This window comes from Acyrthosiphon pisum, chromosome A1 (assembly GCF_005508785.2).
Source record: "Acyrthosiphon pisum isolate AL4f chromosome A1, pea_aphid_22Mar2018_4r6ur, whole genome shotgun sequence".
Taxonomy (NCBI): Eukaryota; Metazoa; Arthropoda; class Insecta; order Hemiptera; family Aphididae; genus Acyrthosiphon; species Acyrthosiphon pisum.
The window spans coordinates 52687326-52711955 of record NC_042494.1 but is presented as its reverse complement, the minus strand read 5'-3'; the positions used below and the strand labels follow the sequence as shown (position 1 = coordinate 52711955).

Sequence of the window (24630 nt, the reverse complement as noted above, 5' to 3'; positions counted from 1 at the left end):
TTTGAATGCGCGACTGGTCATGTTCTTATTCCGCGCCAAGTATAATTATATTTCAGATCGCTATTAACTACCTATTGAGTATATAATATTACATTTACTTGGGGACCCACCGGCTACCACCCACCCCTCTATTTAAGAAAAATCTCAGAGGCAATTGCCTCTGAAATTACCGTTCACCACGCCACTGGCTGGGAACCCAACATAAGCTATTGAATTTATAAATCGTGATTTCCTGATGCCAAATTTACTTAATAAGTACACAATATTTTATATTGTTATTATATTTTATTATAGCCTGTAAGTTGAATTAATATTATAAATTACAACAAAATAACTAAAATCATTATTTTTATTTTTATTCGTTTCTATTGTGATAACTGATAAACAAAGCGTTAGAAATTAAAATCCCATTTTTGGCGGTTTTTTTGTAATTTGTCGGAGGTTTTTCCCGTGGCATTAAATACCTATTGAGAAAATCGAAAAATAACCCCCCTATAAAGTGTTTTTTTTTCGAATAAATTTGATATTGTTTTGATGTCATAAGTTGATAGGTGGAGAGGGAGGAGTGGAGCTTTGCCCTCCTCGGCAATGTGATGATTAATTTTGTGTGGAACGCTCGTTTATACAACTTCAGCAGAGTCCTTTTCTTTTTTATTTCCAAATCAACCACTGACTAATCATAATGTATTTGCTCACTTGGAATTTATCACGCAATCATCAAATGTTGTTCTTAATGGTTCCATATTGAATTATATCCTCTGTATCGTTTGTTTTTCAATTAGTTACTGTGAACACGAACCATTACAATTAGGTGCACAATATCACTGTCATTAACTCCGTAATTGACTATGGCGATGACAATAAATACCTTCATTGATAATTTTGAGTTGTATATTCAATATTAGTTGAAATATACAGGTTAAGAAAGAAAAAAATCAATTTATATAAAATATGTATAATATGCATATAAAATCAATGAAATATGCAATTTTTTTAGCTAAAATTGGTAAAATATGCATTTTCAATTTTTCAACTCGCGATTGTATACTTCAAATTTCTAGCTAAGTCTGCTATAAATTGTGATCATACAGAAAAATATGCAATTCCTACAACTTCCGAGCCCTATTTATTACTTAAATGTTAGACATCAGGGTTGGCCACAACGCGGCTCTTATATCAGTTATGCGAGTCTCTTGAATCCAAGCTTAAAATAATTAAATATAATTCTGTTAGAATCAGCGGTGCTTTTTAGTATGTATAGTCCAAATTAGTCACGGTGTGTTTTGACCGCGCCAGACAAGGACAATAACATGTTGTGGCACACCTAGTGATGCGACAAGAGAATATTCTTTTGCAAATTATTACCGGGTAATTTTCTTTTTTTTAAATTTTATATTGTCGCTGTGAATAGTGATGTGATTATATTTGAAGGTTAATAACACTGGATACCAGTCGTGAACTCATGGTAGAACTGTATCAAATAGTCGTACAGACTATAGATAATAGAAGATAGGGAAATTACTTCAATAATTTTATAATTATTAAAAAAACATTGCACAAGTTATTTTTACATTTTTTTTTTTTTTTGGTTTACTATAAAAATGAATTGAATTAAGTATTATTCTAGTTATCTATTGACCATAGTATAGTAGCATGCATAAAATACATTAATAATAGTTTATTTTACATTTATAATAATTTATACTTACTAATCCTACATAATTATTATAGTTGTCACTTGTTAACTACACCAAGAATTATAAATTATTAATTATAATACCTACTTCATACATACTATATAAAACATATAGGTAATTATTTAAATAATGTTTATGATGTGGATTTCTATGGGTTCAATCTATGAATTATTGAAGAAAAAGAAAATTACCAAATATTCTCTAGCTTAGAGAATATTCTCTCAAAAGATAATTACAGTAATTTTACATCACTAGGCACGCCTCGAATTAGCTTTATAAATTTGAGGCTCCAAAAATGTCTATATTATCCACATAAGATCGTATAAAGTTGGGAGTTGTATCTAATTTTAGTCTATCTCCTAATTAAAAGCTTGGTTGGATTAGGTTAATATTTAGTATTTCTGAAACAAGGAACAAAATTCTAAAAGCCTAGTCTTTTTGGCCGTGAAGCATGTGCTCTAGGGTTAACTATACCATTAAGCTGCTATCAATTTAACGATAAAATAATGTATAATTTATTCATGCATCACAGATCACTAAAGGAGACTCCACACTGTACCATAATCTATGAAAAAATAATTTTTTAATGTGACTCAAGTGATCATATTGACGTAATTAAATGGTGGTGACTAGTATGAAATATAGTAGTATACCACTAGATTCATCTAATCACAGCGCTGGGGGTTCTGAGGTATAAATGAAAGAGATGTTTATCAACATATTTTTTTTTTATTTAAGGTCAGTATAACAGAACTTATGCTTTAACTGCGTACATCCTAGGGGGGAACTTGTTCTTCTTCTTAATTTCTTTCATTGTCTTAACACTAAGTTCCTTCTTAGTCAATGCACGCCTCTTCGCCCTGGTAAGTTTTGGCCTCAAATCCAAAGGCTTGTACTTACGGTTCTGAAAAAAAAATTATGTATAAATACTAGATACCTATAAGAAATATTAAAAAAAAGTATTATAACTATAATATAATGTATTCCATAGAGGGAAGAAAAGTAGCATATATTCAAAATATAGCAAGATAATTGCCACACAATTTGGTACGATTAACTCATAGTAAACAGAAATATTTTGTGCAAAGCAAAAAAATATGTTATACTTTATTCATCTCAAAACGCCACAAAAAGTCAACACTATTTATAAGTATCATTATAAAATAACTGTTTTTAGCTCTACTCAAGGAGCTGATATTATGATTGGATAACTAACTTAGTATTCCTAAATAGCGTGCCGCCATTGAAAAGGAATCCTTTCTTTTCGAAGACATATTTCTCATATGTCCTATGACAAACACTAAGAAATAATGGCTTTTGTTAGGCATACCGTGAACAAGGAATCAGGCAACATTGTTATGCTAATGAAGACTCCATCACTATGATTTAAATAATCCATTAATAATCGACTACATCATTTTTTAACATTTAACGAATTGACTAATTATTTTATATTGGCATGCAAGGATTTATGTCAACAAATTTATAAACCGTAGGCATTAACAATGCCGCAGCAATGAAATCAAAAATTGACAGCACTTTCAAATAATATTACTATATCAGTAATCTAAAAAAGATGGCAATAATGATTTATCAATTTTCCTCAGTCTTAAGTGGCGCAGATGGGGTTCTGTCACTGACAAAATAAATTGATGTATTGAATATTCTTATCCAGTTTTTCCATACGTACAAATTCATAGCTGTAGCATTAATTAAAAAGTTGTTTAGGGAACTTCACAAAAACCAAATATGGACCATCTATTAACGTGTTAATCAAAGTGCAATAATTATCAAAATTACAACAACACCATATTGAATTATATTTAACCTAATTTAACCAAACAAGCCTGATAAAGAAAAATTGGCCATCAAATGTAGAATGAGACATATTTTTATTGTGAGTTACAAAATACACAAGAAGGAAATCTAGTATTTTTGTTTGTTACAAAAGTACATTAGTGCATACAATTATATCATAAATATTTCAAAAATGTAATTTATAAAAACTTTACAATCAATTTAAAATATTTAAACATACCTTGAAGATTTTTCGTAGTGCTTCCTTTTGTTTCTGATGGATTACGACATAACAGCGTAGGATTGCTTTGCGGACAACACGACTAAAAATCAAAAAAATATTGTTAATTCCAAATTATATAGAGTTGAATAATTGATAATAGTTGATTTTCAATAATTGGAAATTCATATAAAAAGAACAATAACCAGTGGGCTCTTCAAATCGGCATAGCTAAATTGATTCTAACGCGAGTACAATGTCATAAAATATAGTATAAATGCTAATACTTACATCCGGGAAAGTTTCGATGCTGTACCTCCAGTAACTTTAGAAACCCTCAAATTGGCCAGTTCCTGTTTCAACTCTTCGAGTTGTTTCAACAGGGATTCCTTGTCCTTAAGACGCAAATCTGAGCACTTGACTTTCGTCTGTGAAAAAAAAACAACACAAATCTTTAGTACCGGTTAAATGTGAAATATCAAAACGACGATCGATGCATATTTCGCTAAGCAATCTTACGGATTTAATATTGGTGAAACTTAAATAGAAAAACTATTGAAATAGACTAGGATTGAAAAGGATAAAACTTACCATTTTGTTGCGTTAATATACACAATGCTACAATCGAATGAAAAGAGTGCCTGCTAACAATTTTTGTGTTTACGCGAGAACGTCAAGATGTGATCATAACCTAAAAGGTCATGGAAGAATTCCACTTGCATGGAACAGAAGGCCAACGTTTCGATCGTTTTCGTTATCTCTATTGATAAAAGTAAAAAATGAAAATAAAACAATCGCTCTTCACTCAGTCATTAGTCTTCTGTCGTATTTTTTTTTTTTTTTTGTCGTTCTTCTAATAGATTTTTAGATTATTAATTTAATTTGCCATGCACTTTTTATAATGCTCCGCCATACGTGATGTACTCTAAACTTTATTTATTATTTAGTGCTCATCATCAGTGAATGTCTGGGCGTACTTTCCTAACGCCGATTAATTTTGTACGAACAGCACAATCTACGACTGTTGTCGAATATTCGAAAAAAGACACTACGTGAACGTATTTTTATTTATTTGTTTCAGAACGAATCAAATGGACATCGCACTGACCGAAGCAATGAAAAATATAGTTCCTAAAGGACTTCCGGCCGACATCAATTCGGCGTTTAGCGGTTATGTGACAGAGAAACTGTACATGTTGCTACAACTGTACCTGCAAAATAAAGGATGGAACAGCATAGAATTGTTGAAAATATTCTCTGAAATGAAAGATTCATCTGTATTACCTAGTGCTTCTTATTTGCAGTAAGTCAACTTTTTTTTTTTTATTATTTCATTGTGTTGATTTTGTGCACCCTGATTTAAATTCATCAACACTTGAAACCTACAAAACTTAAAACTCACTTCTATCATACCAAATATTTGATATTATCATTAGTGGAAATGCATTTTTATTGGATAGTATTTAAGACACAAATTTCTGGCCAAGTAGAGTACCTATTTTACAACAAGTTTTTCTGGTACAAAATGGATTTTTTCTTCATAAGCAAATGTTGACTTATCTCACAATAATGAAACAATTTTATTTTATTGCAGTCATGTAATGTATACCTCAACGTAATCCTTCATATTGAAACTGAAAACATAATTTTTACTAGACAAATAATATAACCTAACAGAAAATATTAGTGTATTTCTCAAGTATCCTTAAATGTGATAATATAACCAATGACAGTCGGTTACTTGAAAAGTAACCCACTTATACCTCTATTTGATAGGCAATCAAATAACTGGTGCATTATTTTAATTTAATTTTAATTAGAATTAGGTACAAGATATTATGATGTTTCAAAATAACCTAAATTAACAAAAAGCTTAATTTGGAATAAAATTATAATTGATCCCCCATAATATTCAGTTATTGAGGGTTATATACTTATAATAGTTGGCCTTTCTACCGGGCACTGATGTTATTCATCATGTCAATAGGTGTTTGTATGTTTTGTCAATAAGACAATAACATATTATCATGTTAATAGATGTATTTTATAATTATTATGTAATGTGATAAAAGAAAGTCTTTTTATGTGCATTAATTATAAATACCATAGTTTTCCATACAAAAGTATACATACATTTATGTAATTGTAATAGTTATATAAAGTTATATACCAACATTATTCTCTTATTCATTTAAAATATTTTTTTCAGAATGATGGCTTCGAGAGTATCATTAGATAGTCAAGCAAGATTAATCCTTCGAGAGAATGGTAAAATTATTTTACCTTATGAACATTTTGCAAATGCGGTAATGTTAAAGCATATGAATGGCCCACATGGATTACATTTGGGTGTTGAAGGAACTGTTAGAGCGGTAATAAAAGTTTATATTTTGTACAAAAAATAATAATAATACTGTGAATAATGTTTTAGTAATACAACATATTGACATATTGTATGTGTTAACTAAACCCTTTGAGATGGAGGATAATTACCTAATCGTTAAATTTTTATAGATTATGTTTGTAATTTTTATTTTATTTTGGTTTATTGTTTTGGTATATTTCTGTTTAACCAATCACCGGTATTTCAATTTTTTGTTTTATTTTTAACATATATAGTTAAGCATGCTGAAAACAATGGTGAAGTCAGAATTTGGAGGTCTTACTTAGGTTAGGTTAGGTTAGGTTATGAAGTCTGAGACCCATTCAAGGTTGTTTTACATAATAGCTGAGGAGGAATGTCTTAGATTTTAATTGTCCAAGCGAGTGACCACGCCATGTCTATATGAAAATACTGTATATTACAATTAGCTATAACTTTGAAACAAAGATCGACTTCCAAATTTTGACTTCATCATCGTTTTCATTATGCCTAATTACATAGATACGTTTAAACCTCAGAAATGGTGACTGTAAAACAGAAAAGTTCCATTGTTTTTTTAATATATTTTTTAATGAACTTGATTCTATTTTTTTTTGCAATTTATCTAAATAGTATGTACAGTATAAACAGTGAACATTTTGTACTGTTTTGTACAACTATTGTATGTGTTATCAAATTCATAGGTTATGGATTCATATACAATTGGCCGTGAAAACTTTGGTATGGAAAAAGAGTTTATTATTGAAGTTGTACAAAACTGTCCAAACCCAGCATGTCGCTATTACAAGACTCAATTAGATTTATCTCAACATACTAAACAGTCAAATTACATGAACTCTTCAAACTCTGGTAGGATATTGTCATTTTAACACTACATTTGTAAAACCTATGATTTAGACAACTAGAATATTCATTTTTGAATTTTATTTATTAGGTGTAAATATTCCAGTTGGTCGAGAAAGTCCAAGTATATCAATGAGTCAAATGATTAGTCAGCAATTAAGTGCTCATGGTTTGGCACCTCCTAGTACTCAATCCCAACAACCACATTCAGCACCTGTCGATCTAACTGGACCTACTCCACATCCAGCCCCTGAAATACCGAATCCGATGCCTATACACGTACCGCAGGTTCCAAAAACTGTAAGTGCACGACAAGCACAGCACAATAAGTTGGCAGATTTTTTAAAGGCCAATCTTGAAAATCTAGACAATAAAGATCTAATGGCTGCTCATGATACAACTTGGCCTGAAGTTTCTGACAACCGTAAAGGTCATTTAGATGGTAAGAATAATTATAATTTTAATTCTGACTTTAATAATGTATCAATTTTAAAAGCCCGTTTTGATGCCTGTGATAATATCTCATTTGTATAGCCTACCGTGAGTAATATTTAGCCGGTCTAATTGGTTGTTATTCTATTAAGGCACTTGTATGATATTATTGATATTTACTCCTATAACATACTGTTAATTATGTATAGGTAAGGTATTATTTTTTTAAGTTATTGCCTAAATATTTTAATAATTTAACATATTTACATAAACATGTAAGTAAAACATAATTTATCTTCAAGACAGCCAGATAGCTTATATTGTTGATTCCTTTTATTTACATTTATGCCGGTACTAAAAATGTAAAAATTATATTATTAATATCATTATTAAAGCAACAGTTCCTCACTTATTCTTTTATACATTATAATATTTCTACAAAATTTTTTTTTAGTTTTATAATTCAGTGTGTTTGTTTTGACACTATTTTCATGGATGTTTTTTTAAATTAAACAAAACTTTTTGATATCCTACATACATAATATATGGCCAACAATTAATTGTTATGAAATTATAGGAATGACAAGTTCTTGTATTAAATTTAAGTATGAATGTGCTGTTATAATTAGGCAATATATCTAAAATTATAGCGCATTATTTAAATTTAGTTATAATGAAGTAATTATTTGAAATTGTAGAATTCAACAACAAATGTAACCTAACATAATATGTCAATACAACGCTAATGTGACCCCAGTCTTATTCTTCTCTTTGTCTTGGACACATTCTTCTCTCAAAAATGTCTATCTTTAAATTTTTATTCCTAAGAAGATACTAAGATAGTTATGATTTTGAACACATTCTCTTTTATTGTCCCCTCTATCATTTGACAAAATTACTCTCTTCTTTCATCTCTAGTGTCTATAGGGTTATCCTTCTTCTGATATTCAATCTCCTTCATTAAATCATCCAGCCTTTTTATTTAACCCCTTTTAGAAATTTTAAATAATATTTTTGCTATAAAAATAATATTGTAATTATTAAAATAATAATAATATTAATACACGGGTCTCAAATCTATTAAAAATATGAAGGGTTTTGGTTTCAGTTTTGAGAACAGTTTTTAAGTTCTTCTAATATTGTTTTAAGTTTTGTGAACGTTTTTTTGAAATTCTTAGGTTTTAGTTACGAAATAACCTAACAAACAACCTAACCAGGGCTTAACTGTTTTTCTAACAACTGGGTTTTCAACCCCTAGGTAACAGAGAACAACATAATATAACTGTTTATTCTTAATTTTAGCTGGCCAAGAAAAAATTATCAGAGCATTTTCAGAAATAATGAAAAATATGAATAGAATGAAAGCATGTGTGAGACCAGCCATGTGTAAGCCTTATGGAAAACAATCAGAATCATTACAAAAAAGTAAAGTTTATTAAAAATAAAATAACGTTAAAGCAGCTTTTCTTAACAAAATTAATATTTTAACTCAACAAATTTAATTTTATTGTGAAGACCATACTCATAAAATTGTCTGTTTTAATTTACACTAAATTTTTTTTCATTTTGGTGTGTTATAATTTAAAAACTTTTTCAGCTTTGATTGATACAATTCAGCTTGTTCAGTCATTAAGATCGTTTCTTCCTCCACCACATATTGCAGTCAGTAGCTGGAAAAATGAAGATAAACATGGGTAACATATAACATATAACATATAAATACATTTTTATTGAATTTATAATGAAATTGAATAATTCATAAGAAATGTGACTACATTTTTAAATATTTTTTAGATTAAGAAAAACTGTTTTAGACAATTCTAATCAAACAGTTTCAGCTGCCAATTTTAAAGATCTCTGTGATGCAATGTCTCGTAACAAGCAAAATTGAGAGTTTGTACTAAACTCGCAAAAAGTAAAACTTTTTTCAACTATTTTTATCATCTTTCAAAAATCACGTTACTTTTATTTTATTTTTACATCTAGTCAAAATTCCCTATTTTTCCCAAAATGAATGGGAAAATCTGTTTGTTTACTTGGAGGGATCTTACCATTTTATTTAAATTAAATCTTATTAATGTCTCCATATGAGTGTCTTCTAGTTTGAGGTTTTTACCTACATTTATTTATTTTAAATTTAACATCTTGTTCAATTATTATAATTCAACAACTATTACAATTTTTTTTTTTATGCATGTTGCCAGCATGATATCAAAATGTATGTTGCCAAATGTCTATGTTTTGTTTAGTTTCAATTTTCAAAACATTTCATGCCATAATAGTAACCTAAGTATACATTAAATAACTAATTCATTTTTTTGATTACAATCGTAATCAACATAATTTACTAATTATAAAATTATTATAAGTAAACGCTTATTTTAATAATAATACATTGACTGTTTAATGTTTATGTTGTATTGATATTTTATTAATTTATTTTAATTGCCAATTAATTTAACCTGTAAGCACTTAACCATTCATTTATTATTTCTAAAGTTTTTTTTTATTTCAACAAAAAACATTTTGCCTTTAATTTAATTAGGTAGCAAATGAGTAACTTATATTTACAATAGCCTAGTACATAAGCAATATAATTTGAATTATTTTTTTCATTTTTTGTATCAAAAGCTGTCAATATATTATATATTACTTGTTTTAACCGTTTTAAGCATTTAATAGACAGTAATAATAATGATAAAGTTTTTGCTTGATACAATCGTACTATAAATGTAAAAGTAACAGTAGGATTTTTTTATATTATATGAACTTCTTATGGACAAATATCCCATAAGTGTTTACTGGTTAAAACTATAGAATATTTTAAGTACACTCGACTCTCGGTAACTTAAACTTATGTCTTTAAAGGAAGGAACCCAATTTAAGATATAAATACTTTCTTATTATCAAGGTACAAGTTACTGGGAATCTACTGTATTATTATTTTATGTAAGGGGCCCGATGCCAGCTTTTCAAATTTTCCGAAATTCAATAAAATTTTATATTTTACTTGCCATCTCAAATTATAATAAAAATATTATAAAATATAATTGTCCACTAATCTATTACCCGATATCTATTTAGGGTGTAGTATTATATCAAAAAAAATGACTTCACGGAATAACTCTCAGGCTTTGTAGAATTGTCAGATTTTGATGACTATTTTTTTTATCTGAAAGAAGAATACTTCCTACAGCTTGCATTGATCACTAATTTTGTATTTTATTTCAAATAATTGTTTTAAAAAATTTGTAAAAAATGCTTTTTATCTTGTATTTTTTTAGACATATAAACACATTATAAAGTTTGAAAATAAAATATTGAAAAACAGATATTGATGCGAGCTGTAGAATATTTCCCTTAAGCAATAGAAATTATGAAATTGGGTTGATTCTACAAGGCAGTATCGTTAATCCCGCAGAGTTTTATTGAGTACAAAATGGAATCGGCACCGGGTGCCTTAAAGTGTGCACTGATCTAAAATTATTTTTATTTTTTGTGGTTAGGAATTTTGTTATCTATTTTATTAGTAGGTACAGTTAAATTTATTCTCAGAATAACTGTCATAAAATGTATACTGAATTCAACAAATGAAGTGAGTTATTTGATTGTCAAATCTAAAGTCCATGACCTTTTAGACTAAACTGAAGGGAAATATATCACTTCGTTTACTGAATTATAATATTATGATATACCTAAATATTGATACTACGCTAGTCAACAATAACATCTTTCATACTAATTGGTGATCTTAAAATAGTTAATGATGCCTGTATGTTTGATTTTTATTATTATTAATTTTATATACACAATATACGTAAAATGGTATTTAAGTGTGCAAATGTGTAATTTTACAAAATCACATGATATTATAATTTATTATGTTTTAATTTTTATGTAATTTTTTTTTTAATAATATCAATACTAAGTGTTCCACCATAGATGTTTAAGTCCTATATATTGTATAATATTATAATGATTTCCAGTTATAAGCTCAATGATTGTTGATTGTTTAAACATCTAAAACAAAGTTTCAAGTTATCTTAATGGCTTATGTACAGAAGATATTTTATTTTATATAATTATAAATGGATTTTGCTATGTTCTTATATTCCACCATACATTTGATTTTAATAATTTAATCAAAACTTCTTTCCAATTTGTGTTATTTGTTCAAACTTACACAATAAAATATTAAAGCTCAATGTTTAAACAACAACATCATAACAGTGATTTTCTGTGAACATGTTTGTAACTATACTATTTGAAAACACGGTAGTCATGATATATATTTTTTTAAATTGTCATGTTTAAAAATGAAAGTATAGATTTGATTGTGTAAATGTGTGGTTAAAATAAATGTTCATTTATTAAGAGAGGTGGCAATTACAGTGGCGGACGAGCTAGAGTGGCGGGAGAGCGATCCTCGCCTGGGCCTGGTGAAAATTTGGGGCGCTTAAATAAATTTGGGCCGAATTTTCTGTTTCGTTAAGGCTAATTTTTATTCCCAGTCCGCCCCTGGGAAATTGTAAACAAAAATGTTAACATTGAGCTATAAAAATGAGTCAATATTATTACAGTATATAAGGTAAATGTGATTTGTGTGTTAAAATGTAATGTATTTTTAATACTATTATTTTAATAGTACGGTAATATTTTAGTTGTCTGTATTTGAAGAAAAAACGTATCTGTGATCTTTCCTAATCCATTCTTTAATTTTTACCAAAATCCAAAATTTGATTCATAGTTTTCGACTTTATTTTCCTATTTGTGTAAAGCGCATAATGTGTACCTATTGCAGGGTCGTCCAAATTTTGTTCTACGAAATTTGGCTGGGACTTCCATATTATAACGTATTTAGGTTTTCATGCCATTCCTACCAATTTCGTAACCCGACATTTGAACGATGCCTTATAGTGTTGTACGTATATATTATTACATAAATATAGCCTATAGGTAGACTACACTTATTGTTATATTATGATAATGATTATGTATTTGCGACATAATATTATTATGTAGTCTTAAGAAGTTTTAAATCCGATGTATAAAAAAAAAATATGTGTGATTTAATTTATATTGTAGTTCATAATGTTATATTCGAAAAAAAAAATTAAACTTAATATTAAACATACACAAATGAGTTTTTATTATACCTTTCCATCAATTAATTTTACCTGAAGACATTATCGCTGTGAATACGTATATATTATATTATGTATCGGGTGATTTTTTTATTAATATAAGTAGGTAGGTACTGTCATTTTCTCAATAAATTTATGTTGTGGAAAATATTTATCTTACATAATTTAGTCATTAAAATACATTTTTTTAAATTTTCTTTATCGTAGTCGGCTTTTGAATATTGACTTGGGTTGGTAAATTTTAAAATTCCAATTCTGATTCAAAAATATTTTTCTGATAGTTTTTACGCATTAAAATAGAATATCCAACTAGTGGTTAATCGGTTAAAACTTGAAAACATTTAAATTTAAGATCAGATGAGTACTGCAATATGACATAGGGAATAGGTAGTCCGCAAAACTTTGGTTCACTACCCCGTTCATCAAATAACTTTAAATCATATAGGTAATTGATTAAGTACCTATATAGCTTTATAGGTACAGCGCGTCGTACGAAACATATATATAATGGAATAGTCACTGACCAAGGAATAGATGAAATTTGCGATGGGACTACACTTTCAGGTACGACGGATGATCATATCCTTTCCTCATGACCATAAAATAGCTGGTTTGTACAAATGTGCACAAAAACAACATCACAAATCACAATACGAATGAAGTAATTGATATTATTTGACGTTATTTTACACGTAGAGTCGTAGAACATTAGATTTTGTATTATAAAATAAAACCCTGTATATAGGAGTATAGGACATAGCCACATAGGTAGGTAATATCCATTTGTATATGAACGTTGTGTACCTATATTTTGTACAGAAATATTTTCACATCCCTCCTCGGAGTGTAATTACTAATTAGTATATTATACTAGATACGTCATTGACTAATAACACAGGTTCAAAATTAGAGTTTTTTTTTATTTTAAACTTCTCAGGAAAATATTTAACTTTGTAATATAAAATAAAAAATGTACTTATGATACTTATTATGTAGTTTCAGAAAATAAAAATCAAACACGATAATGCGTGTTGTATTCGCTTTAGCTGATTACTTTTATTGTAAGCAAGAAAATGTATTCAAAAATACATAAATTCACCGAGAAAATTAATGTAACATCACAGATTATATAAAATTGTATATAATCTGTGGTAATTTACTAATATGGCCATAACAAGAGAATCACCCTGTACGTAGATTAGGGAGTGCTATGCGTTCTCGACGACTTTCGGTGGTGTTTTCGCTGACATAACGAAGACGGCGTCATGCAGCCAATAGTAATCCTGGCTCAGGTCACCCTCGCACAGGTACGGGAGTCTTGTCCAGCATAGAACTTCCAGTCCAGACGGTTCGAACACGTCGTGCACCACTGAACACACCTGTTCCTCGAACGTTACGCCAGTGATCGGCAATTTTTGTTCCGGTTCCGCGGAACCTGTTTACAAAATAATACGAGATAATATGATATTATTAATTATTATAATATTATCTCTATTATCCTTGTAGGATAAGCCGTATAATATATTATGTACCTACAGTAGCGGATTTTCAACATTTTTCTGGAGGGGGGGGGTGTCCTTAAAATAATAGATATTCCAAGTCTTCAAGGGATCCTACCTAATTAAAATTAAATACTTAACAGCATATTATTTCAATATATTTGAAATAGGTATAAATAACCTTATATTAATATATTATACTAGTGTATATAATATAACATAAATAAATCCGTAAATCCAGCACTGTGTGCAAGATGTTAATATTAGGCATTAGCAACGACGAAATGTTCTTTCCGGCCGACGAGGCGTCTATAACCACATTGACTTTATCGGTAATAACATGCAACTAATAAATGGATTAATGCCCCATTCCCTTTTTTTACATACAAAATGAGTACCTATGTATAAAAAGCGAATTGACTAATAATCGGTCGTTATTTTACCACAATACCTACATTTTTTTTTTTAGAATTTTTTCAAAAGCTCCGTTGATTTAGCAGATATTGCTGGAATACATGTTATATTTCAAAGCATACCTGGCAAGGGGCATGCCGCATGCCAAGACTGGCATTGGCTGGGCCGATGCTGAAATATTGTTGACATGATTTCTATTTTTATGGGTAGGTGCAAGAGGCACCGAATTTGATTGGAAATACACACAAAAATGTTTAGAATCAAATATAAATTTGGTGAGAAAATTTAAATAGTAATAATATGCTGTATATTACCACAGATTATGTACAATTTTATTATATTATTATTTATTTTACAATTCTAAATGCATTAGCCTATAACCTATAGGTACAGTAACTAAAGGCTAATGCATACTAAAAAGTATTACAATATGTTTGTTAGTCATTATAAATTTCAATTTTAATTTCATTTTTAGTGTGTACGCCGTACGGTGCACCTATAATCTATATCATAAGCCATGTGATGGTTGCTATTCCTGTTATTATGGTATCTGACACCCCCGCTCGAGTTCCTACAGAAATCAATCAACCCTTAGATACAAATAATATATACCTGCGTACCGAGAATAAGACGTAAATAAACATTTTTATTTTTCATAATGACGCGTGCAAATAATTTATTTATATTATGTTGGGAGAGCATAACCGAATAATAAGAAACTTCCCACAATCCCACCTCATCCCTTTTAACAATTTAATAATCCAGAAACTAGAAAGGACTCCCATCACATATAGGTACTATGACTTATGAGTGTAAAACTGTAGAAGAATATATGAATATTATATGAGATGTCAATATGGCATCTCTTACAAGTTACAATAGCCTGTCGACATTGTTTTAATTTATATTTCCAATAATAATTGGCATGTATAAAGCATGGCAAGTGGCAACATAATACAAATGCTGAAATGCCACGACAAATCCTTTTCGATAAGTGTTTTGTTTAAGTCACTCGTTGCAACTGCAATAGAGCGTGCAGTGTGCAATATATATATGCGCTGCAGCAAACGAAGCACATTGTAAAGAGACTGGCTTGAGCAATGGAGTAAAACGGGCGCATGTAAACTCCGCCACAAGAACCTTTTTTTAGTGTAAACTCCACCAGGAAAATAAAACAGGTAAAATTGAGTTTATGTAAACTCCGCCAGTGAAAAAACTGAAGTAACAGTATACACTATACAATTAATATAATAAGCAAATTATTATTAAACAAAAAAATCATAATTTTATAGTAATTATTATCCTTATTAATTAAGTATATGTATACCAAAGTATATAAAAATTTAAAAATAAAAATAATAAATGTGCGAACAAATCATACAAATTGCAATGGCCAGTATGATGTTAAATAATAATGATAGACAATTGTGATAACTAATAATCAAAAAATAATATGTAGATATATTATATTATTATGAAATAATATGTTATAATAGGTACCTACTTATAATATTTTGAATTGTAAACTAAAATTATGAGATACAATTAATAGATATTCAAACCATTAAGTCAAATATAAATCAACTATTATAACTATTTAGTATTTATAGCTTTTTCTAACACAATTTCATTTGAATTTTGAATTTTTGAGTTTACTTACTAGAAAAATATCATTAAGTTTTATATACGGAAGGCCTAATTAATACTGCCGGAGTTTCCATATACCCATTACAGGTAAGAAAATAAAACTGGCGGAGTTTACATTAAACCTTTTCATTACCTTTTTACCTAACCGGTATTCTGGCGGAGTTTACAATCGCCCGAGTAAAACACAGTAGGGTCAACTTTCCTAGCCCCCTTGTCACCCTCACGAAATTAAACCTTACCAATATACCTACACCACTAGGTTCGAGTAAATAAAATACTTAAATATACCTAATATATTATTACTTAATACTTATACTTTTACAATCCGCATGAACAATCACTATAAATTTAACGAATCAATAGTATCTAAGTATTAAAGGTTCTACAACCATGATTTAGTGTCCATAATATTTACAATTGAAGCATTATGTTATATTAGATTATAACGAATTTTTAAATTTTTATTTTTCACATTTTATTACAAAACTCACTGAATTCGTCGTAGGGTTTGTACGGCAACACCAGCGCTACGACGATCCTGCCGTTGGGTTTCAGGGCTTTTTTCATTTCTTCCAAGAGCTCTGCCGGATTGCTGCAACGATCCAACAGGTTCAGACACGACACTACATCGAATTTCTCTTCGCGAGTCCACCAATTGTCGACGTCCAACAATCTGCTTACAACACATCATTACTTAGATATAAATACGTACATTCATATATCATATACAGAAGTATAGAGATCAGTATAAACGAAATTATGTACTTATATAATATTTAATAGGTACTAATGGGCGAAGGAAATGCAATGGTCTATGTAAATAAATATGTAGCCCCCCCTGCAGCTGCTGGCTAACTACAACGTTTTTAAAATTATTTTAATATAATAATTGATTTTAATAAATTGATAAGGTTTGTACGAGCCAGGAGTGTAGGTACTAGGTATTATAGATAATATATATATATAAATTAATGTTTGTCTGTCTGTCCTTTATGCATTCCTAAATAGTGGAACCGATTTTGATGACATTTTTTGTGTGCGTTTGAGTGGTTCCCGAGGTGATTTAGATTCATAATTGGACACGATGGGTCCTACTCGGGAGGTGCTCAAACAGGTATTTTGAAATGTACTATATGGACACTTTTATTTATAAATGGGTGCTATTGGATATTATATTAGAAATAATTAGTATAAATAAATATTTATTATTTTTTGGTTGCCATTTGTTAATTGGGCAGTTAGGTAAAAGCTTGCATCAAATCGAATTTTCGCACATTAGCTACCAAGGTGGCAGAGTAAATAAATATTTATACGATGTTCTTATTAGGTAGCTCCAGGTAATGCTCTATATAGTCTATATTTTCTAAAAATGAAAGAAAATTAAGTTCAATTTGAATTTTGAAATTGTAGGTAGGTACTTAAAAACCAATTTGTTCGTGTTTTATTTAATTTGCTCAATCGTTTTAAGTTTTTAATACTGACCTATGTAAACATTACAAGTTATAATACGTATTCAGTATTGTTATTATTGTTATTATTGTTATTCAGTATTGTTTTGCGCATGAATAGCATGATACAAAATCCATACGACTATACCTACATACTTTAATAGTTTAATACTTAAGAATAATCAAGTGCACCTTCATATACTCGTATTTAAAACCCTAGCATACTTATTAGGTACCTATTATTTTATTCAATGACAAAACTATTTAGTAAAAATGTATTGATAAATGGTTCTAAGCGGCTGGAATATAGCATTTCGGAAAAAGGTCGGTTCGTAAAAAAATTACGTACACAACATAACACAAATCGATCTAATCTATGCAAATGCTGTAGGAAAACACGGGTACAGCACGATTGCGCACATTTTCATTCTTAATTTGAAAAATGATAACACCAAATAAGTGCATCAAATTAGTATGACAACTACACGCAAAAAAGATGGATAAGTAGGTACCGCTTTGCTGTACATTAGGTGTCGAGTGGGTTACTGTAATGGATGTGTACAATCACTACATACCTACGAAAAACCATTCTGAGCGAAGACTAGACGGTCTTTCAGTCTTCTATAAATCTATATTCTTTCTTATTATACCTATTATTAAATATAATTTATGATATTATTGTTATTAAGGTAATTTATTTTACTATTAGACATTAGTACCTAGGTAGTATAGTAGGTAGAATTAATTTTTGCCGAAAACATAACATTTAAAAATGCCATAATTTTGTATATAAAATATAATAATATAACTTCTAAAAACGTCAAGAATTAACTTAAAAATTAGCTGAAAAGAAGAATCTTTGAAATACGATAATAATAAGAGAAACTGTGGTAATATATTTTTTAGATTTTTAGGTTATAGTTTGAACTACTTATAAGAAACCTTGTTTTAAAATTCAATTCTTAGCTATGAATATTGAACATTTTTTATATTTTCAACTACAAAATAATTTGAAAATATTCGAGAGGTTATTTCGAAAGATATGATTAATTTAAACAAATTTGAATTTTAAATGCTTATACATTTGAATTTTTTTTGATCTGCTATTATAAAAACTTATGAGAAATCTTGTACCATATTTTCAAGCTTTTTGATCTAATGAATAATTTAAAATTGGAAATTTCAATAAATACTAAATAATAAATAGTTCAAAAAGAGTCAAAATATATTGAAAATGTTATGAAGTATATAAAACGATAAAATAAATATTTTGAGAAAAGTTCAATTACGGTTATTCTTTTTTGTATTACAGTAAAATAAGAAATAGTTTGATGAGAAATTGTTAATTTGCGGGTGAATATCCAATTTTGTAAGAGATTGAACTATAATAAAAAAAAAATGTGATTTTCATGCAAATTCTTTTTGTAGTTGAAAGTAGAAAAACTTATAAGGTACTTTTATCTTAATTTTCAAATCTTCGATAGATACACAAAAAGACAATTTTTTATGAATTTCCAACTTTTGTGATTTTGACGATTGTTGTTTAAATTCTTTCTTCACACACTTATAAGCAATTATTTTGGATTAACGTTAATTTTTTTTTCATTATATTTATAACAACTTACGAGGAACCTTGTATTAAATGTCCAAGGTTTTTGACTAATCGACAATAGTTAAAAAAAACTAAAAATGTCGAAAATTTTTATTGTTCGAATAGGTGTGATTACTGAGTACAGACCAGAGCATATTTTAAGTAATTTTCACTGGGTGGCACTTCAATAAAATTGTCTACCAGAGGAACATGAAAGGGAAATCAACTCTTCTATCTCAACAATTTTAACATAGGTTTATTAACTGAACTCTACTGCGAGACATATATCTACAAGTTTTATATAGGTTTATTTATTGAACTCTACTTCGAGACATATATCAGCATAACCGATTTTTCAATAATAAAACGGTTACCTACGCGGTAGAATAAACGATATATACGAATGATGAGTAGACGAGTACACCGTACAGTGTACACGACCGCGAAAGTCTACGAGCGGACGAGCGGTCTATGTTTCGTTATTGATATTATTATCAATAAAGTAATAAGTATATAAATAACTGTCACTGTACGTCTGTACCCGTATAGTCGTATCTGTAGGCAATCGCCTACTAATATGGTGATGTATTAACGAATTTAAGGGGACTGGAGTATACCATGTCTATAAAGGAGTATGTTTAGGCATTTAATATTACACGACGTACATTTTGGCCGTGTCAATGTGTGAGAAGTAAATGAACATTAGAGTGTGTAATCCGTTATCAAACTTTTGCGACGAAATTTGAATACTCGGATTTACGATTTATTTTGTATTGTCGTAATATTTATCATACAAAGATTCTTAGAAATATTCCAACACCCATACGCGCATGCAAAAGTCAATAAACACGAAGAAAATACTTTGGCTCTGGCTGTAGGGTGCAAATTTGATGTAAACAGTACCAAAAGAGGAACAGAAGTTCACCTTGTTTCGATCGAATTATATATTGGTTTTGAAAAGATAAGCGTATTTGTTAGTCTATTTTCTAGGTTTGCGCGGAAAAATATATTTACGACTTTATTTTTCAGTTAATATATTAATATGATGCATAATAAGTTTATATTTTTATAAAAATAAACTTAGACTTGACTTAGTTGTAGATAGCGACGAAATGAGAAATAAAAGAATCCACTTCCGAGCAAACTTAGAAAAGAGGAATACAAACTAAATTTACTTTTCAAAATTGAAATCGTGCTACTGGAAGTATGTTTAGTTTTCTTTATGGATACTTCTGTATGGATAAAATGGCTGCTCCAGCCTCCTTGACGCGGTGCGGCCGTGGTGTTGTGGATAAATCATAAAAATCAATCGGCAATCACAATGAACTATGAAGATAATCCACAAAATATTATACTATTATAAGATACTGAAATAGTTGTTGTACATACACGCTACGCCATTGGTGTAATTATACATCCGTACATCCGAGTAGGTATCATATTAAACGAGTATAAGTATTTCCGTGCTGTGAAATATGAAAACTCTTAAATAATTGTATAAACATTATATGAAATTTACCTGTACAGTGTATAGTCGCGTGTCTTATTAATCAGGAGCACAGGACGCAAATAAGTAGAAAATCAAAAATTTAGTTACATATAGCACGTTATTCTACCCAACTTTCAAATGAAGACGATGACGATCGACGACTTTCGAAGAGATTGATAGCATTGTTAAAATTACCTGTATTATTTTCGTATTACATCTATATATATTCGTATTTTATATCAATATAATATATAAACAATTCTGGCAAAGCTATAAATGCGTGAATGTGTCATGTTCTAAATTCAATAAAATATTATTGTTAATTATATGATATGGCACGATCATCCACCACTGGGTAGCATTCAAATATCACTGGGGGGCACTAGTGACACGTACTTTGTATGGTAAAATATGTTCTGGTACAGACACACATGATTATAAAATCAATACATTCATTGCTCCGCTCAGAATCTAAATGGAAAAAGTGCGCAATTGTGCTGCATTTGGCAAACACACTTAAAATTACAAAATAGCCAACTATGAAATATTGAATACTTACTTACTTAATCCTTGTATAATATACACACGGATTACTATTTAAAAATAAATAATATTTTCATAGTAAAAACAGCTGTCATTTTGAAACAAAAATCAAGACATAATAATCAAAACAATAATCAAGGCATGTAAACTAATGGCCTATGCTGCCGAGTTGTATTTATGATCAATAAAAAAAATAAATAAATAAATAAAAAAATTGTTACTTTATAAATACCCTGATACCCAATCGTTAATATTTTACCCAACTTGAAATTTTCATATAGGTACTATATAATAGAATACTATTCAATGTTATAAAATGAAAAAAAAATCAAAACATTTCTACTACTTATATATACCTAGGTACTAATATTATTTACATATAATGAGAATCATCCTCATATATCGTGGTAACTCTTAATCAATGCAAATAATTTTTGAAAATAAAAACAATTTTGACTCAACTAAGTCTTCATAAGTGTTTATCTTTCATTATACCTACAGGTTTCCACCTGTGCTCAATAGTCAATATTCAAATTTTCTGATTGTACCTTCATCCAAAAATTATTTTTTCCCTTTTTGCCTACGTCATCTTTTCTACTAAATATAATAAAGTAGTTTCCTCTATTCATCCACCCCAAATAATATGATCAAGTTATATTAATATTAGTTAGTCGTCCACTTTCGTGCCAAATAGTTATAGGTATTGCGTTTTTTCTTTGCGTTGTTTCATTGAGATAAATTATGATATCTAATTGTATTGAAAACAGTGACTAGTGATTAGGTACATTTTATATAAAAAAAATGAATACTTAGAAACCAAAATGGGTGGCTTCATGGTTTTTATTGTAATTGTAAGTATAATTTTGGATCAGATAGGTAACAAAAAAGACAACTTTATACCCGTTGGAGATCTGAAACAAGAATGTATGATGCAAAATGATATGCAGATAAAAATAATATATTTACCTCAGCAGTTCGAGAAAATTATAACAAAGAATATGATAAATCGAATATTAATAAAAAAATATGGCAAACTTCTTCTTCTTCTTGGGTATTAGCTACCACTAGGACCATTAGACCACCATTTAGTGATTCTACGTCTCTCTTTACCACGTCTTCCTATCTCAAATGGGATCGTATGTGGTAAACAATATGGTAAAATATGGTAAGCACAGCATGTAAACAAAAATAACAACATACAAGAACAAAAAAAAAAAATAAATTGTTCACAACTCTCTGGATTGAATGCTAGATGGTTTGACTAAACTAATTTTGAGACAATACTTCCCAAAAGATTGAACGTGAAACATGGGGGTAAAAATAATGCAATTATAATATATAGGTGAAAAGAGGAAACCAACTACTTACTATCATTTTTGGTCGAAAAGATGAAAGTCATGTTTGGGCAAAAAGAGTTGCACCCCTAATAATTACTACTTGAAAAAATTACTGTCTTATAGTTAAGTAAGTACATACATTTAGCACTCAACATCTATATTTCACATCAAAACAGTACAGGGCACAGGTCACACCGTCTTAAGACTTGCAGAGTCACTAGCAGGCTCGGGAAGCTAGTATAGTGGGAGAGGTTCACCTCGGATTGATAAACTGATATCAACCAAAAACCTAGTCAGTACCACGGGAGAGGGGAATCTCAATGCATGACGGACCGGCTTGAAAAGATACGGGCCCGAGGGCTCAGTGCTGGTGGTCCTCAGATGACTCAGGTTGTGGTCGGACACGATCCAGTCTCACCTGTTCCTCTACGGCCCGTGACTAGGGCACTTAGCTAGCATATGGTTCATGACACTGTTAGCGGGAGCCGTAAACCTGGGTATACTACTGTCTTAAGTTTGCAACGCCGTAGCTTCATGTCCCCGTCCACCCAATTTGAAATTTCAAAACCAAATTAACTCCATTCGTTTGTGCTTTGTTTGAGCTGGTTTGTGCTTTTAGTCCTGTCGTTTGTGCTTTATAAATTCCTGAGATATACAACTTTGAAATTTGGGGGATGAAATGTAGTCCCAACTACTACCGTTTGTAAAAAAAATATTTTCATCTGGTGAATCTGATGATAACTGTCTAAATAATCATTTTTAGCTCTATAGTCTATGTTCTATGGTCGTAAAACATTTGGTTTTCCAGAAATCAAAATATCCTTGCGGATTAGTAAATAGTTTTTATTTTTTTAAGTTGGTACCATTTTTAGTTATAAAAAAATATTTGAGACTCAACAAATGAACTTACAACCCAACACTAAAGGTGTGATTGTGATACAGGTGGTATTTAAATCCATTCTATGTATTTTGGAAACCCAAACCCATTTTTGTAGTCGAACAAGGGTGCATGTGTTTAGCTACACCACCAAACATTTTTGTGTCAGTGGGCTGATTATTAAAAGTTTATCTTGTGTTATAAGTGGTATATAAAAAAAAAATAATCACATTTTTTTTTAGTATAGTAGGTGGTTAAATTATTATAAGGGTCCTAATATTTTGAAACTTATCTAAGGTGAAATTTTATTTTTAACCATAAATTAATATTGAATGAAAAATACTGAACCTGAAACTAAAAAATCACATACGAATGGAGTTAATTTTGTATTGAAATTCCAAACTGGGAGGCTAAGCATGTCCCCAGCCCGCCACTTTAAAAGTTGAATAACTTTGTAAGAGGTTGAGAACAAACGACCGGATTAAAAGCACAAACGATTGGAGTTAATTTGATTTTGAAATTCCAAAGTGAGGGAGGGCGGGGACATTGAGCTCAATGCCATCGTTTTACACTACATGCTATATAAATTCTTGTTTAGATTCAATTAACTGTTAAGATAACATAATATACAACATACGTATGAACAAATTAGTGTTTGCGTGTATGTGTGATTCTGAGAAGAAGGGATATTAGAGATGCGAAAATTCTGTCATTAAAAATAATGAAATAGCTGTAAATAAAAACTATTTTTTATAACGAATTACCTTTAGGTAACCTAACCTTGGGGTGTATTACATATTTACACCACACTCCCCACACCATCGCCATCGTTCTGATGGCCGGGGGCTGCAGGTATTTAATATTCACATTAAATATAATATTATAGTTTATATTAATAGCTAATAGGTAGACAGCAGAGCAAAATTTCACCTGAAACCCTTTTCAGCCAAAATCCGGATCATCGGCCCTGATTTTTCGGTTGTGTAGATCTCACGGATCAAGGGCAAGTACTTTTCGGTAGTGGCTCCGTCACCGGCGCCCAAATCGATTAGCGTCGAGCCGCTGTCAAAAAATGTCATATTCAGCAGGCGTCTGATCTGGTCGGTGGAAAACACGAACATGGATCCTCTCCGCAACAGTCTGTAACATAATAATCAGCGAAGAGATAACATTAAAGACACGCAGTGTAAAGTATATAGTCGAATAGACCATAGACAATTTACAGCACAGAGATTCACAAATATTTTTTTCGCGTGGGTACCTACCACT

At 29.8% G+C, this 24630-nt stretch overlaps 3 protein-coding genes across 6 annotated transcripts in view; 1 reads left to right on the top strand and 2 right to left on the bottom strand.

Moving 5' to 3' along the window:
* Window positions 1-2406: 2406 nt before the first annotated feature.
* On the bottom strand, window positions 2407-4353 carry LOC100165466 (ribosomal protein L35e-like). Its single transcript, NM_001162191.2, has 4 exons — window positions 4306-4353; window positions 4006-4142; window positions 3736-3817; window positions 2407-2601 (listed from the first exon to the last, which is right to left on the bottom strand). The coding sequence occupies exons 1-4, from the start codon at window positions 4306-4308 to the stop codon at window positions 2452-2454; spliced, it is 372 nt and encodes a 123-aa protein (NP_001155663.1). The 5' UTR covers window positions 4309-4353; the 3' UTR covers window positions 2407-2451.
* Window positions 4354-4503: 150 nt separating this feature from the next.
* On the top strand, window positions 4504-9553 carry LOC100164822. Its single transcript, XM_008180266.3, has 8 exons — window positions 4504-4713; window positions 4796-5017; window positions 5924-6086; window positions 6781-6946; window positions 7032-7382; window positions 8675-8797; window positions 8970-9066; window positions 9167-9553. The coding sequence occupies exons 2-8, from the start codon at window positions 4806-4808 to the stop codon at window positions 9261-9263; spliced, it is 1209 nt and encodes a 402-aa protein (XP_008178488.1). The 5' UTR covers window positions 4504-4713; window positions 4796-4805; the 3' UTR covers window positions 9264-9553.
* A 2942-nt stretch (window positions 9554-12495) lies between these two features.
* Window positions 12496-24630, bottom strand: part of LOC100159047 (methyltransferase-like protein 9) — a 127863-nt gene continuing 115728 nt past the window's right edge. For all 4 annotated transcript variants that reach the window (XM_001946663.5, XM_016803040.2, XM_016803016.2 and 1 more), the window contains 3 exons: window positions 24292-24501; window positions 16568-16749; window positions 12496-13951 (listed from right to left, as the gene is read on the bottom strand). In XM_001946663.5, the coding sequence (XP_001946698.1) occupies window positions 13725-13951; window positions 16568-16749; window positions 24292-24501 (619 nt within the window). In that variant the 3' untranslated portion in view covers window positions 12496-13724. The remainder of the gene's footprint in view (window positions 13952-16567; window positions 16750-24291; window positions 24502-24630) is intronic.